This window comes from Bufo gargarizans, chromosome 1 (assembly GCF_014858855.1).
Source record: "Bufo gargarizans isolate SCDJY-AF-19 chromosome 1, ASM1485885v1, whole genome shotgun sequence".
NCBI lineage: Eukaryota > Metazoa > Chordata > Amphibia > Anura > Bufonidae > Bufo > Bufo gargarizans.
In genome coordinates, this window is record NC_058080.1 from 231,198,599 (window position 1) to 231,211,711 (window position 13,113).

At 38.8% G+C, this 13,113-nt stretch overlaps 1 protein-coding gene across 2 annotated transcripts in view; it reads right to left on the reverse strand.

The window, feature by feature from the left end:
• The window catches only part of TRPC3 (transient receptor potential cation channel subfamily C member 3), a 390,327-nt gene that overhangs the window by 297,712 nt on the left and 79,502 nt on the right, over positions 1-13,113 (reverse strand). The window contains exon 2 of one of the 2 annotated variants that reach the window (XM_044302077.1): positions 12,080-12,851. In XM_044302077.1, coding sequence (XP_044158012.1) covers positions 12,080-12,851 — 772 coding nt within the window. The remainder of the gene's footprint in view (positions 1-12,079; positions 12,852-13,113) is intronic. The other variant, XM_044302086.1, reaches the window with a different exon arrangement.

Sequence of the window (13,113 nt, forward strand, 5' to 3'; positions counted from 1 at the left end):
GCGGATCTGCAATTGCGGATGACATTGCACCTTTCCGCATGTCATCTGCATTTTTGCGGACCCATTGACTACAATGGGACCACGGCTATTTGTGGACTACAGTAGGACATGCTCTATTTTTTTTTGTGGATTCGCATAACGGAACAGAACTATGGATGCGGACAGCACACTGAATGCTGTCCGCATTTTTTGTGGTGCCTTTGAAATGAATGGGTCCACATCTGTTCCACAATTTTGAGGAACAGATGCGTATTTCAAAATGCGGACGTGTGAATGGGCCCTAAGGTGGTTACATGCATTAGTAGAAGTAAGTTAATTGAACAGAAGTCCTCCTGTGAGCGTTTGTTACTACTGGCTACCAAGCATTTACTCATAGGAATATATGTCATTGTCACTTTGACATGACTAATGCTGTTAAAAAGCTTGAGAGGGGTTGGATACAGTCCTAGGAGATGACAGTGCCATACATGACTTTTCAGGTCAATCAAGGCACTTTTAATTGGCTTAAATTTATTTGGACCTGAATCATATCTAACAAATTGCTTAGCTCTCGCAGTTCGTACAAATTGTACCCAAAACTAATTTCAAATAATTCGCTCATCTCCAGCATACATGTTATCTAAACCTAAACTAATATTATTGACATAAGATCCAAGGTTCTTAAACTGAAAACACGATCTGTTTTATTCTTCAGCCACATGCATCTCTAAGGAGAAAGATTAACTTGCTTAGAAGTTACTAGACTTCAAGAACATAGAGCTATGATTAGGATATGTTTTGCATATAATCTCATCAAAGTTATGGAACAGAATGGAGGCAATATTGTTCCCTGGGGAATCATCTGGTTGAAGTCCAGTTATGCAATGTTAGTAATTGGCTTTTCATAAAAAAATGTGTATTCTTTTGCTGGCTGCTTGCAAGCCTTGGGAGCTGCAATGTAGGAAGGAACTAAAAAAATGGGTAAAATATACAGTATGCCATTAACTCTTCATGGCTAAGCAATTTTCCGTTTTGTTTTTCTTTGTTTTGATTCATTACTTTTTTAATTTTCTGCCATATAGGGCTTGGTTTTTTTTTTTGGGACAAGTTGTACTTTCTAATAGCACCATTAAAAAATTCCAAATGGGGTGGAATTGGAAAAAAAACCCCACACTATTCCTCCAGATTTTACAGGTTATGCTTTTACAGAGTTCCTTATGAGGTAAAACTAACCTGTTACATTATTTTTCTTGGTCAGTATTAGGGATGAGCGATTCGACTTTGGATGAAGCATCCAAAGTCGATTCGCATAAAACTTTGCTTCAATACTGTACTTAAATTTTTTTTTTACAAACTTTGCAAAAACTTTTTTTAATTTTATTTTTCATTGCATCACCACATTCTGAAGCCCATAACTTTTGTATTTATGTCTATGCAGCCTTGTGATCTGTAGTTTCTATTGATATTATCTTGGAGTGTGTAACTTTTTATTCAATTGTTTTTCAGAGATGAAGCAATGAAAGAATGGTAAGTCAGCCATTTTGATTTTTTTTTCCATGTTATGGCATTCAAGTACATTTATATTTTAATAGTATGGGCATTTTGTGACATGGCGATACCAATGATCTGTATTTTTTTAATTTTTAATATGGGGAAAAATATGGTGATTTGAATTTTTATATATTTAAAAACTTTTTTTTTACACCTTTTTAAGTCCCCCTAGGGGACTTTAACACACAATCATCAGGTTGCTTCTTTTCTCCCATAGACTGTAGTGAATTATCATTCAGCCTATGGTACTTAATGTTTATATGGAGCCACATAGGCAGAACTCCATAAGAACATCACTGCGGTAAGCCTATTAGTCTCTAGCAGGCTCAAGGATACCACAACGAACAAAGATGGTTGGGCCCCAGGAGCACAGCACTCATAGGTTTAACCGCTTAGCTGTCGGGGTCACAATTCATCACGGCATCTGAGGATGTAAATGTCAGTGATCAGTATTATTGCTGATCGCAGACATTGCTTCCGGCTATCTGCTGTGTAAAACAGCAGGCATCTGGCAGCTATGGTGCCTGCTCAGCTTCTGAGCAGGTACCATCTTTAAAAGACCGCACCTTGATGTACAGTTATACCCAGATGTGGGAAGGAGTTACAAATGGTGGTAATATAGGGAAATAATATAGGGATTATCATAAAATAACAATGTAATAGACTAGTAGGTTATTTATACTACCAGTAAGATAAATTGAGCCAAGATCCTCTATTCATTGCTATTTATTCTTCATAGATTAAACAACTTGTACTTAATTTTAACTGGGTTGTCCGAGATTGACATTGATGGCAATCCTCTAAATATGTCATTAATATCAGATCGGCAGCGATCTCCAGCCATGCCCTCCGATCAGCTGTTTGAAGAGACCATGGCGTTCCGGTGAGCACCTTGGCCTATTCCTAGGCCTGTGACGCCACTTTCATTGGTCACAGGGCCTAAGCGCAGCTCAGTCCCATTTAAGTGAATGGGGCTGAGCTGCAATACCAAGCACATATGCTATCTAATGTATGCAGCCATGCTTGGTGAGCTGTGAGGAGGCTGCAGCACTCACAGGAGTGCTGTGGCCTCCTTAAACAGCTTATCGGTTGGGTGTTGGATCTGATCTGGTGATGACCTATACCAGTGGTGGTGAACCTATGGCACGGGTGCCTGAGGCGGCACTCATAGCCCTCTCTATGGGCACCCATGCCCTGGAAAAAGTGTATGGTGTACCAATATGCCTTAGACTTTTCCTGCCATTCATATGCGCAGGGTGCACTATGAACAACACAGGCAGCACATTGAATGTAGGCAGGCTATTATAGCTAAATGATAAAGTACATGGAAGATATACTATATTGGACTGTTCAGGTTAATTTGGCATGTTGGCACTTTGCGATAAAAAGTGGGTTTTGGGTTGCAGTTTGGGCACTTGGTCTGTAAAAGGTTTGCCATCACTGACCTATACCGATGAAAAGGCATCAATATAGAAGACACTGAAACTCCCTTTAAATTTAAAATTATTAAATATAATAATATTATACAGACGTGGACAAAATTGTTGGTACCCTTTGGTCAATGAAAGAAAAAGTCACAATGGTCACAGAAATAACTTTAATCTGACAAAAGTAATAATAAATTAAAATTCTATAAATGTTAACCAATGAAAGTCAGACATTGTTTTTCAACCATGCTTCAACAGAATTATGTAAAAAAATAAACTCATGAAACAGGCATGGACAAAAATGATGGTACCCCTAGAAAACACAGAACATAATGTGACCAAAGGGACATGTTAATTCAAGGTGTGTCCACTAATTAGCATCACAGGTGTCTACAACCTTGTAATCAGCCATTGGGCCTATATATATGGCTCCAGGTAATCACTGTGTTGTTTGGTGATATGGTGTGTACCACACTCGACATGGACCAGAGGAAGCAAAGGAAAGAGCTGTCTCAAGAGATCAGAAAGAAAATTATAGACAAGCATGTTAAAGGTAAAGGCTATAAGACCATCTCCAAGCAACTAGATGTTCCTGTGAGTACAGTTGCACATATTATTCATAAGTTTAAGATCCATGGGACTGTAGCCAACCTCCCTGGACGTGGCCGCAGGAGAAAAATTGATGACAAATCTAAGAGACGGATAATCCGAATGGTAACAAAAGAGCCTAGAAAGACTTCTAAAGAGATTCAAGGTGAACTTCATGCTCAAGGAACATCAGTGTCAGATCGCACCATCCGTCGTTGTTTGAGCCAAAGTGGACTACATGGGAGACGACCAAGGAGGACACCATTGTTGAAAACGAATCATAAAAAAGCAAGACTGGAATATGCCAAACTACATGTTGACAAGCCACAAAGCTTCTGGGAGAATGTCCTGTGGACAGATGAGACAAAAATCGAAGTTTTTGCCAAGGCACATCAGCTGTATGTTCACAGACGAAAAAATGAAGCATATCAAGAAAAGAACACTGTCCCTACTGTGAAACATGGAGGAGGCTCTGTTATGTTCTGGGGCTGCTTTGCTGCGTCTGGCACAGGGTGTCTTGAATCTGTGCAGGGTACAATGAAATCTCAAGACTATCAAGGAATTCTAGAGAGAAATGTACTAGCCAGTGTCAGAAAGCTTGGTCTCAGTCGCAGGTCATGGGTCTTGCAACAGGACAATGACCCAAAACACACCGCTAAAAACACCCAAGAATGGCTAAGAGGAAAAAATTGGACTATTCTAAAGTGGCCTTCTATGAGCCCTGACCTCAATCCTATTGAGCATCTTTGGAAGGAGCTGAAACATGCAGTCTGGAAAAGGCACCCTTCAAACCGGACACAACTGGAGCAGTTTGCTCATGAGGAGTGGGCCAAAATACCTGCTGAGAGGTGCAGATGTCTCATTGACAGTTACAGGAAGCGTTTGATTGCAGTGATTGCCTCAAAAGGTTGCGCAACAAAATATTAAGTTAGGGGTACCATCATTTTTGTCCATGCCTGTTTCATGAGTTTATTTTTTTACATAATTCTGTTGAAGCATGGTTGAAAAACAATGTCTGACTTTCATTGGTTAACATTTATAGAATTTTAATTTATTATTACTTTTGTCAGATTAAAGTTATTTCTGTGACCATTGTGACTTTTTCTTTCATTGACCAAAGGGTACCAACAATTTTGTCCACGTCTGTATATTATAAGATGCAAATGCAAAAGGTAAAATAAACTTTTAGGTGCTAATAGAATATATTTTGACTGTAACCTGTATTTCTTACCAATTTAAAGGTCTTTTCTGCAAAAATAAAGAAACACACATTATAACCATAGAAAAGACTATCCTGTTTTTTCTTTAGATTGTGCTTTTGGTTTAGGATGTATGCCCTTTGATAGATTTCTATCTATACTAGGAAGAGTTTGATTCATTAACTGTCACTGATCTTTTCACAACCTCGACAGGAAGCTTGTTCGAAGTCATTATTACTCTTTCAGTGAAAAAATAAGCTGTTATTTCAGAGTTGTCATCCTAGTTTGAGGTTTTGCCCTCTGTTCTTTAGCTTATTTAAAGGGAATCTGTCACCTAGTTTTACCATATAGAGCTGCGGACATGCGCGGATAGATCTCCGCTAGCATGTTCGCAATATACCTTTCCCATAGCTCTGTGTGGTTTTATTTTGTTAAAAAAAATATTTTATAGAAATGTAAATTGGCCAAGTAAGGTGCCCAAGGCGTGGTTACTTACGGTTAAGGAGCCCAGCCACGCCCCCTGTTTAGGAGCCCAGCATTGCCTGTATCCAGGAATCTCCTCCTTGCTCACAAAGTTACAGTGCCGTAATCTCGCAATGCGCGAGCTGGGGCATGCGCAGTTCGTTCACTGAGGCTGATGCCAGCAAAGGGAGCAAACACTTTGCCGGCACTGTGCATGAGCTAGCTCGCGCATCGCGAGATTACGGCACTGTAACTTTGTGAGCAAGGAGGAGATTCCTGGATGCAGGCGGTGCTGGGCTCCTTCACAGGGGGCAAGGCTCAGCTCCTTAACTGTAAGTAACCACGCCTTGGGCACCTTACTTGACTAATTTACATATCTATAAAATCAATTTTTTAACTAAATAAAACCACACAGAGCTATGGGAAAGTTATATTGCGAACATGCTAGCGGAGATCTATCCGCGCATGTCCGCAGCTCTATAGGGTAAAACTAGGTGACAGGAATCTTTTCTTTTTTTACTTCATATGATTATACAATAGGAAATCACACCATTTTCTAATACACATATACATTATTTAAATTGCTGCTCCTATGGGTCAGTCCTGTGTTATGTAGCCAAAGCCTAACTGATACTCTTTACATCATGTAACTCTGACATTTAGTAAGCAACAGTGTTAGATGACATAGATCTGCTGGGTCAGCATTCGGGGCATATTCATGGGATACCTAAATATGGAAGATTGTGGAATAATGTTTTTTATTGTGATTAAGTGTATAAAAATCACACACACAGGAGACACAGGAAGAAAAATGTTAGATCTGCTTCTATGCAGACACTAACAGACATGAGATACTGCTGCAGGCAGGTAGTAATACTGTATATAGTGCATATGTTCTGCTTCTCAATAAACTAGTATTCACCTGTTAGATACCTGGGCAGTTAACAAAATGCCAGGGGTCACATGTCATGTGTAATTGTCACATGACTGATGCCATGTTTAGTGCTATTTGGCTCTCCAATGGATTCATTACACCGGACCAAAGTGGGCCGTACCTTTATTTAGGGAGAGGTGACTGCATGGATATAGGGGGGGGGGGGGGGGGCCTTTAAAACAACCAATAACTATGAAAACAACCACTAGAAATGTGCTAAAACGTTATTAAAAAAGTGAAGCCCTTTTCTTTGTACGTGGCTGAGATGTTCTAGTAGCAAGATCTGAATTTTCTCTGTTCCATCAACCAGCCTGATCTCATAAACTCTCATTATAGCTCAATCCTTATCTTACTGATAAGAATGTGGCTTAAATAGGTTATTCCATGACTAATGTAAAAAATGTAAATCAGACATCATATAGTACATGGCAATATCTTTCTAAGAAAGTCAGAACCAGCCCTGTACCTCACATGGCTCCAGATCTCCACATTCATTGCTCTGCTAGATTTATATCAAGATGACAGCTCAAGGGAGTGTCTTTTCTTCTGCAGCTAAGGGGGCGTGTCTCAGCTCTCCCTATCACAACTCAGGAAGCAGTTAAAGGATAAAACTGAGCATGTGCGGCCTTAGTTAGTGAGCAGGACAAAGAAATAAGGAATTATTGAATAGTTCTCTGGCTGTGCAAAATTTTTAATTACATGCAATTACAAAAGAATTCAGATCCAGGTGCTGGTTTGAAACAGGGTGGATAAAAATCAATGATTTAAAAAAAAAAAAAGGATTTTTTTATTTTAATCAAATTTTTTTATATAAAATGCCTTTTGAGGAAAAATATATTACCATCCTAAGGTTATTCCATCATGAAATAAAGATTCTTTTTTATTATTATGTAGAATAAGGCTGTATATGTTTAATTTTTTGGGTAAATAAATTCCATTAATCCATTCACAATGCCATGCTCTTCCAGAGGTTTTTGTAAGATTATTGGTCCGTTTCATTGCCTACAAGATATTATCACAGATGCTTTGTTTACTTTTGCAGTTCTCAAAACTGAATTTGACTCAGCCGAGATCACATGCCTCTTCTTCACAGCAAAAATTAACATATAACATGAACAGAGTTGAGAAAAATACCTTAAGCCTAACTTCTACAAACCTATGAATACAGAATCAGCCTAATCAAACTAATATGAAAAGTTGTTATTCTAAAAATCTTCATCTACTTGCATATTATAAGTTATACCAACAAGAATTAGTCTTTATGTAGAAAACTATGATTTAAATCAAGCCTTACTGACTAGTGATTTAAATCGTGATTTAAATCATTTTGATTTAAATCAAATCCACCCTGCTTCCAAACATATGACATCATCATATGGGCAGTCCAGAATTGTTTAAAGGCATAGTAATCTTAGTGTATGTAAACTTTTGACATTGCAGAAAGTAATAAAAATGCTTTAAAACATTCTCTCTCTCTCATTATTCTTGACCAAAAACAGGAAAGGTGTATTTTGATTTCATGTCAGATATTGGGAAAAATATCCCCCCCCCCCCCAGACACTAGTTATCACTACTCATGAAATGCACAGAAGCATGAACCTTATTGAGGGATGAAATAGTCAGAATAGGGTGTGGTATCAGTCCTGTCCGATACCAGTTATATCGGATAGCATATTTGTTCATTAATTTTCATACATAGGATGAGCTCCTGAGGGCTGCTGCCAACTTTACCACTAGGCCATTGAGGTGGATATCTGTTCCCAATCACTGTAGCCTTTTTTGATTTTTTTCTAATATCTCTTTTGGTAATGATATTGTTATTTTTGTGTTTTAACGCTAGACTAAAATTAAGATTTCATTTTAGAATGTCTCTTTCACCCATGACGGATTATTCTTTTTATTTTTTATTTATTTTTTATGCATACATCTGGGTAATAGAATTATTGTGCAGCCACTCTGACTTACAGATACAACACACTAACATAACTTACTACCATACGTTTAAGTGTACAGATTTTTACAATTAATAAAAAAAAAGTATAGCTAAACTTTATTCCGAAATTTGGTATGAACAGATGTAATAGTAAAAATAGTAGAAGAACAAGCATATTATACTTTTCGTTTAGAGTAGCCATAGGAAAAAATTTTAAGTTCGTTTTGTGCTTTCTTTACATAGTTTATAAAAAATTTAAAATAAAACACATTAAATATAGGTCAGGGAAAAGAACGCTACAAATGATAATATTGGAATAAATAAGTACTATAGAACTTCTTAAAGCTAGGACGTTTTCTCATCATGTATTAAAAGTTGCTATTTAGGGTGTGCTGCAGTTTTTTGCATACCCAAGTGTGACACTAAAACAAACAGTCTTACAAATTAGAAGGAAAAGTTTTACCTCTACAAACATTTTATAAACTAGCATGATGCAGTGAATATATGGACCCAGAAGATGAAAGGAAGCCACAGTAGTAGTAACGTAAGCAGTTTGAGTGGAGGAAAGGAGCTGTCTGTAGACACTGCTGACTAGGAGCACACAGACAAAGCTTACAGGAACACTTTGCTCTCAGACTAGAAATTAGGTATTACTGAATTGATAGTTCAAGCTTTTATTTGACGTGATCACATTAATTATTCCACAATCTTCCATATTTATACATATATTACTTAGATTTTGGTGGCGTACTAACGTTGTAGATAAGTTCCATCTGCCATTGGAAAACATTATTGCTGAACTTCTCTTAATTTTTACGTATAACATTATAAAAGTTATAAAGTTTTATTTTTAGAGGCAATAGAAATTTACTCAAGATTATAATATTATATAAAGTTGAAGGATTTGCCTCATCCTGAAAACCCCTTTACATTATGCCCTATGTGGATATGAAACAGGGGATTTGATCTGCTTTGTATAAGCCAGAGTGGAGAGCTGATAATAAACAGCTAGTCCTACTCTGATGGACACAGCCCATCCATGTACTACATGGAAGGAAATTAGGTGAATGTTCCAGCTAATAAACAGCCCAAAAAATATTTTCGTGACAGCTCTTTGACGAGGTCTGAGGAGCTGGACTCACGGGGATCAGCTGATTGTCGCTGCGACTCCCATGTTCAAGTGGTTGTCTGTCAAATGTGAAAATCTGAAATGACTACTAGCATTAGGGTCATTTTATCTGAAAATGGCTAAATAACATTTGGAAATATGGTAGAGGGTTTAATAAACTCATTTTAGAGAATTCTTAATTAGTTAATAGAGGAAGTCTAGAACTTTAATCTATTGGCCAGAGTTTAGAGCAGTTACAAATAGTTCATACCCTGTCCTGTATTACACCCACAAACCATATGAACACTATGTACTGTTTAAAAGGTGTATTCAAGGAAACTGAAACTGTATTGCAATGATTCCCTATAGATTACAGTTGATCGCTGGGGTGCCAACAGAGGGTATGCACTTTAATCTGCACATTATTAATGACCCTGCCAGCAAGTAAAGCCTGTCCAAAGCAGCCAATGCCTTTAAAACTATGGTAACCATTTACAGTACACTAAAGTTGGACAACCAATAGAAATACCAATAGAAATTATGAAGGGGAATCTTAGTATTACACAGAAGCCACAGCAAGTCTTCAACGTAAGCATCTCTCTTTGTATCAGTTCTGTGCTCTTCTATTTTTTGGGTACATAGATAGGGGATGTCACCTGCTACTGACAGCCAGGGGACAAACTACAAGCTGCTGCTGATCTGGACAAGATGCTGGATACAAAGGCCGCAGCTTGTACTGCAGCTAGCAGCCTGCAACCACCAGAGTTACGGAGAGGTGACCATCACTGAGTCACGGCAGCAGCTGGAGGACAACAGATTAAAAGCAACATTAGTCAGACAAGGGTCTGTGCTGTGACTTTCTTAGGCTTTATTAGTGATGTAATCCTCCGACTCTCCCAACTGCTAGAGGCCTGATGTTCCAGCACATGTAAGATGTGACTAAAATATACTAATAGGTGATGTCTTTGTCCTGCCTTTAAAGGAGGATGGTTGGGCTATAATGAGTCTCTTGAGCCCCAGGCAGCTGCCCAAACAGCCCTTATTATAATCCTCAACTGGTTTCTAGGCAAACCTGGCAGCGCACTTACATAACCAATTACACTGCAACACTGAAGACAGCAGAAGCAGTAAAATCTCTGACAGTAGAGTGAAAGTAACTAAGGTAAAAAGTCAACCTTTTTAACACCTGAAACATATATTTCTGCAAATGTGGCAAACATAAGGAAAATAATATTATAATAGTTCATGAACATCCGTTATTACCTTGCAACGCTAAACTCTGGAAAATTCCTTAAAAGCACAAAACCATTCCATTAATATGAGCTTACTACTCTTCTAATATAATACAATATATTATAGACAAAATAGTATGATAAATAATATAGTATATATTATATTACAGGCCACAATTTGTGAAATGAAACAGAATATATTGCCACACACAGTAGGTTCTGCAACCTGCTATAATTTATGTTTTGATAAATGGTGCCGTATGCTTGAGCACAGATTTTCACATTCAGGACATTTTAATTAATGGTCCTATTAGTCCTTAATGAAAACAAACCACCATACAATTACTCTTCAGCTACACTATTGAAAACTTTCTCCAGAACATGTTTAACTCTGATCTGTGTTTCAGAATTACATATATAATATTTATGGGAAAATATAGATGATTTGCAACTAAAGCCCTATATAGAGATACTTTAATGAGATTTCTGTCATGGTCATTTTAGTGTTTGACCGTGACGCAGTTGCCGCGCAGACTTGTTGCCTGTGGCAACGTGTAGTTGGTTATTTGCACGTGCACTTTCTTTTTATATGGTGTTTTCCTTGTTTTGGTTGGCACAGGTTTAATTACTAGTGGTGTGGTGGGTGTGACCTCAGGACTCCTAATATATTGGTGTGTTGGAGCCTGTGGTCATAGTTTGTTGGTTGTCAGTCTGTGTAGGAGCTTTGCTCCCTGGCTGAATGTTGTGTCTGTGTGAGTCACCCTTATTTATTATATTGTTTACCTTGCCCTGGCTGTGTGTCCCCTCCGGTGTGTTTCTGTTATTCCTCCCCCACCTGGTGTATGTTGTTTTGGTGTGGTCTTTGTTTGAAGGTTTATATGTTGGTGTGCCTGCTCCGAAAGGGGCTTGATTTCCCGGAGGGGTTTAAGCAATAGCAAGACTGTGGGCTTCCCAGCCTGGAGCCATCCTTCCATCTCGGCTGCGGTAGGTAAGTGTGGATAGCATTTGTTTTGCTGCTGTGTTACTTACCTGCCGTACTGCTAATCCCATAGTCTTGCATCCTGCCAGCTACTGGGCCTCTGGGGACACCATTCATCCGTGGTGAAGGATGGATGGGTGGTCTCTGCCCTGTCATCAGGCCTAGGGCATAGCAGGAATTCCTAGGGTATTAGGTTGGTGAGCATGAGCCCCCTTACCTTCAGAGGCGGCTCATGCACTAGGAGTCTAGGGAGATTTCAGGGTTGCATTAGGAGATGTCCTGCTCCCTGCTATCTGGCATTGCAGCCACTGTCATTGCACGGTGGGAGGTTTTCCCCACTCCCCGCCGTGACATTTTCATTGTGTCTCATTTGTACTACTGATTTTAATCTGCAGTCATTTTTTTTCTTTATTGGTCTATAGATGCTGAATTACCAGAGGCAATGACCAAAACTGGCATCTGTTATAGTGTCCTTAGGAGTTGTCAGATAGATTTTACCAGGGCCAAAGTCATGTGCCTTTCTACTCTCTCTCCCCTCATAGGAATACAGTAGTTCACAGTAGTTTATTAAAGTGCACTGATTTGTAGAACTGGGGAATTACACTTGTAACGTACATATATTTAGTAATGGTGTCTGAACTGAACTGACTGATTAATAATATTGTTACATGCATACAAAGGTTTTACCTTAAATTCTTTTTCAATATTGGCAAGTTTGGCTAATTCGTTGCTCAGCTCCAATGCAGTGTGAACAGGATCCTCACTGGAAAGAGACAGATAGGCAGGGCTGGCCAGTCCCTTGTAGGCATTTATCCTGGATCTTGAGTGGCTGAAAGAATCATGCTTTTGCTTTTCCATACAGTCATTACACTTGCAGAAGTAATCATGTGGTCTTTCTATCTTTGCTCCTTTTATCAACAGCATATGCACAACCTCATATTTTTGGCAGTGTGCAGCAAGAATGATAGGTGTGATATCTGGGGAGAACCTAGTGCCATCTTCATCATAGGAATAAAAATCATCATCCTGAAGCTCTTGCTCACATGGGCTAAGGGTTAGTCTTTTGCTTGCTGCAAAAGCAGAATGATTTAAGATGGCTTCAACAATCCTAACATACCCCTTGCTAATTGCAAGAAGCAAGGCGTCTCCAATTCGAGCCAAATTCTCCTTTTTTAGCAAAAGTTCAGTCACTTCTAAATGTTCATTCCCTACTGCCAACTGTAGGGCATTTTGTCCCATGTAATCCACACAGTTGACATTCAAAGTTTTTGACTCTTCTAGCATCTTTCTTACCACAGGAATGTTCCCATACTCTGCGGCATCCAAGAAGCGCTCCTCTTCTGCAGTCAGGTTTGGTCCTCGGTTGTTAAACATAAAAGCGGGGCCACGGACGGCCTGTCTCCTTCCCTTCTCTCTCATCATGGTTACTCTTCTCATAGATGGGCTCCCTTCACCTGCTCTGAAAAAGAAAGAGATACTAGTTACCCCAACAATCCATAATTTATTCACAGCTTACTAATTACTTATAGTATTAACTATTATACTATACAACTGGTCATTAAAAAACCCAACCCATCGTAAAGATGCCCATACACATTAGATGAATGTCAGCTGACCACCCAATGTGCATGAGGATTTCCTTACTAGGCCCCAAAAGCTGATGACAAAGGAAAGAAGGATCGGGCATGCTGGATTACAACAGGCCTGATTCTTTCATTACA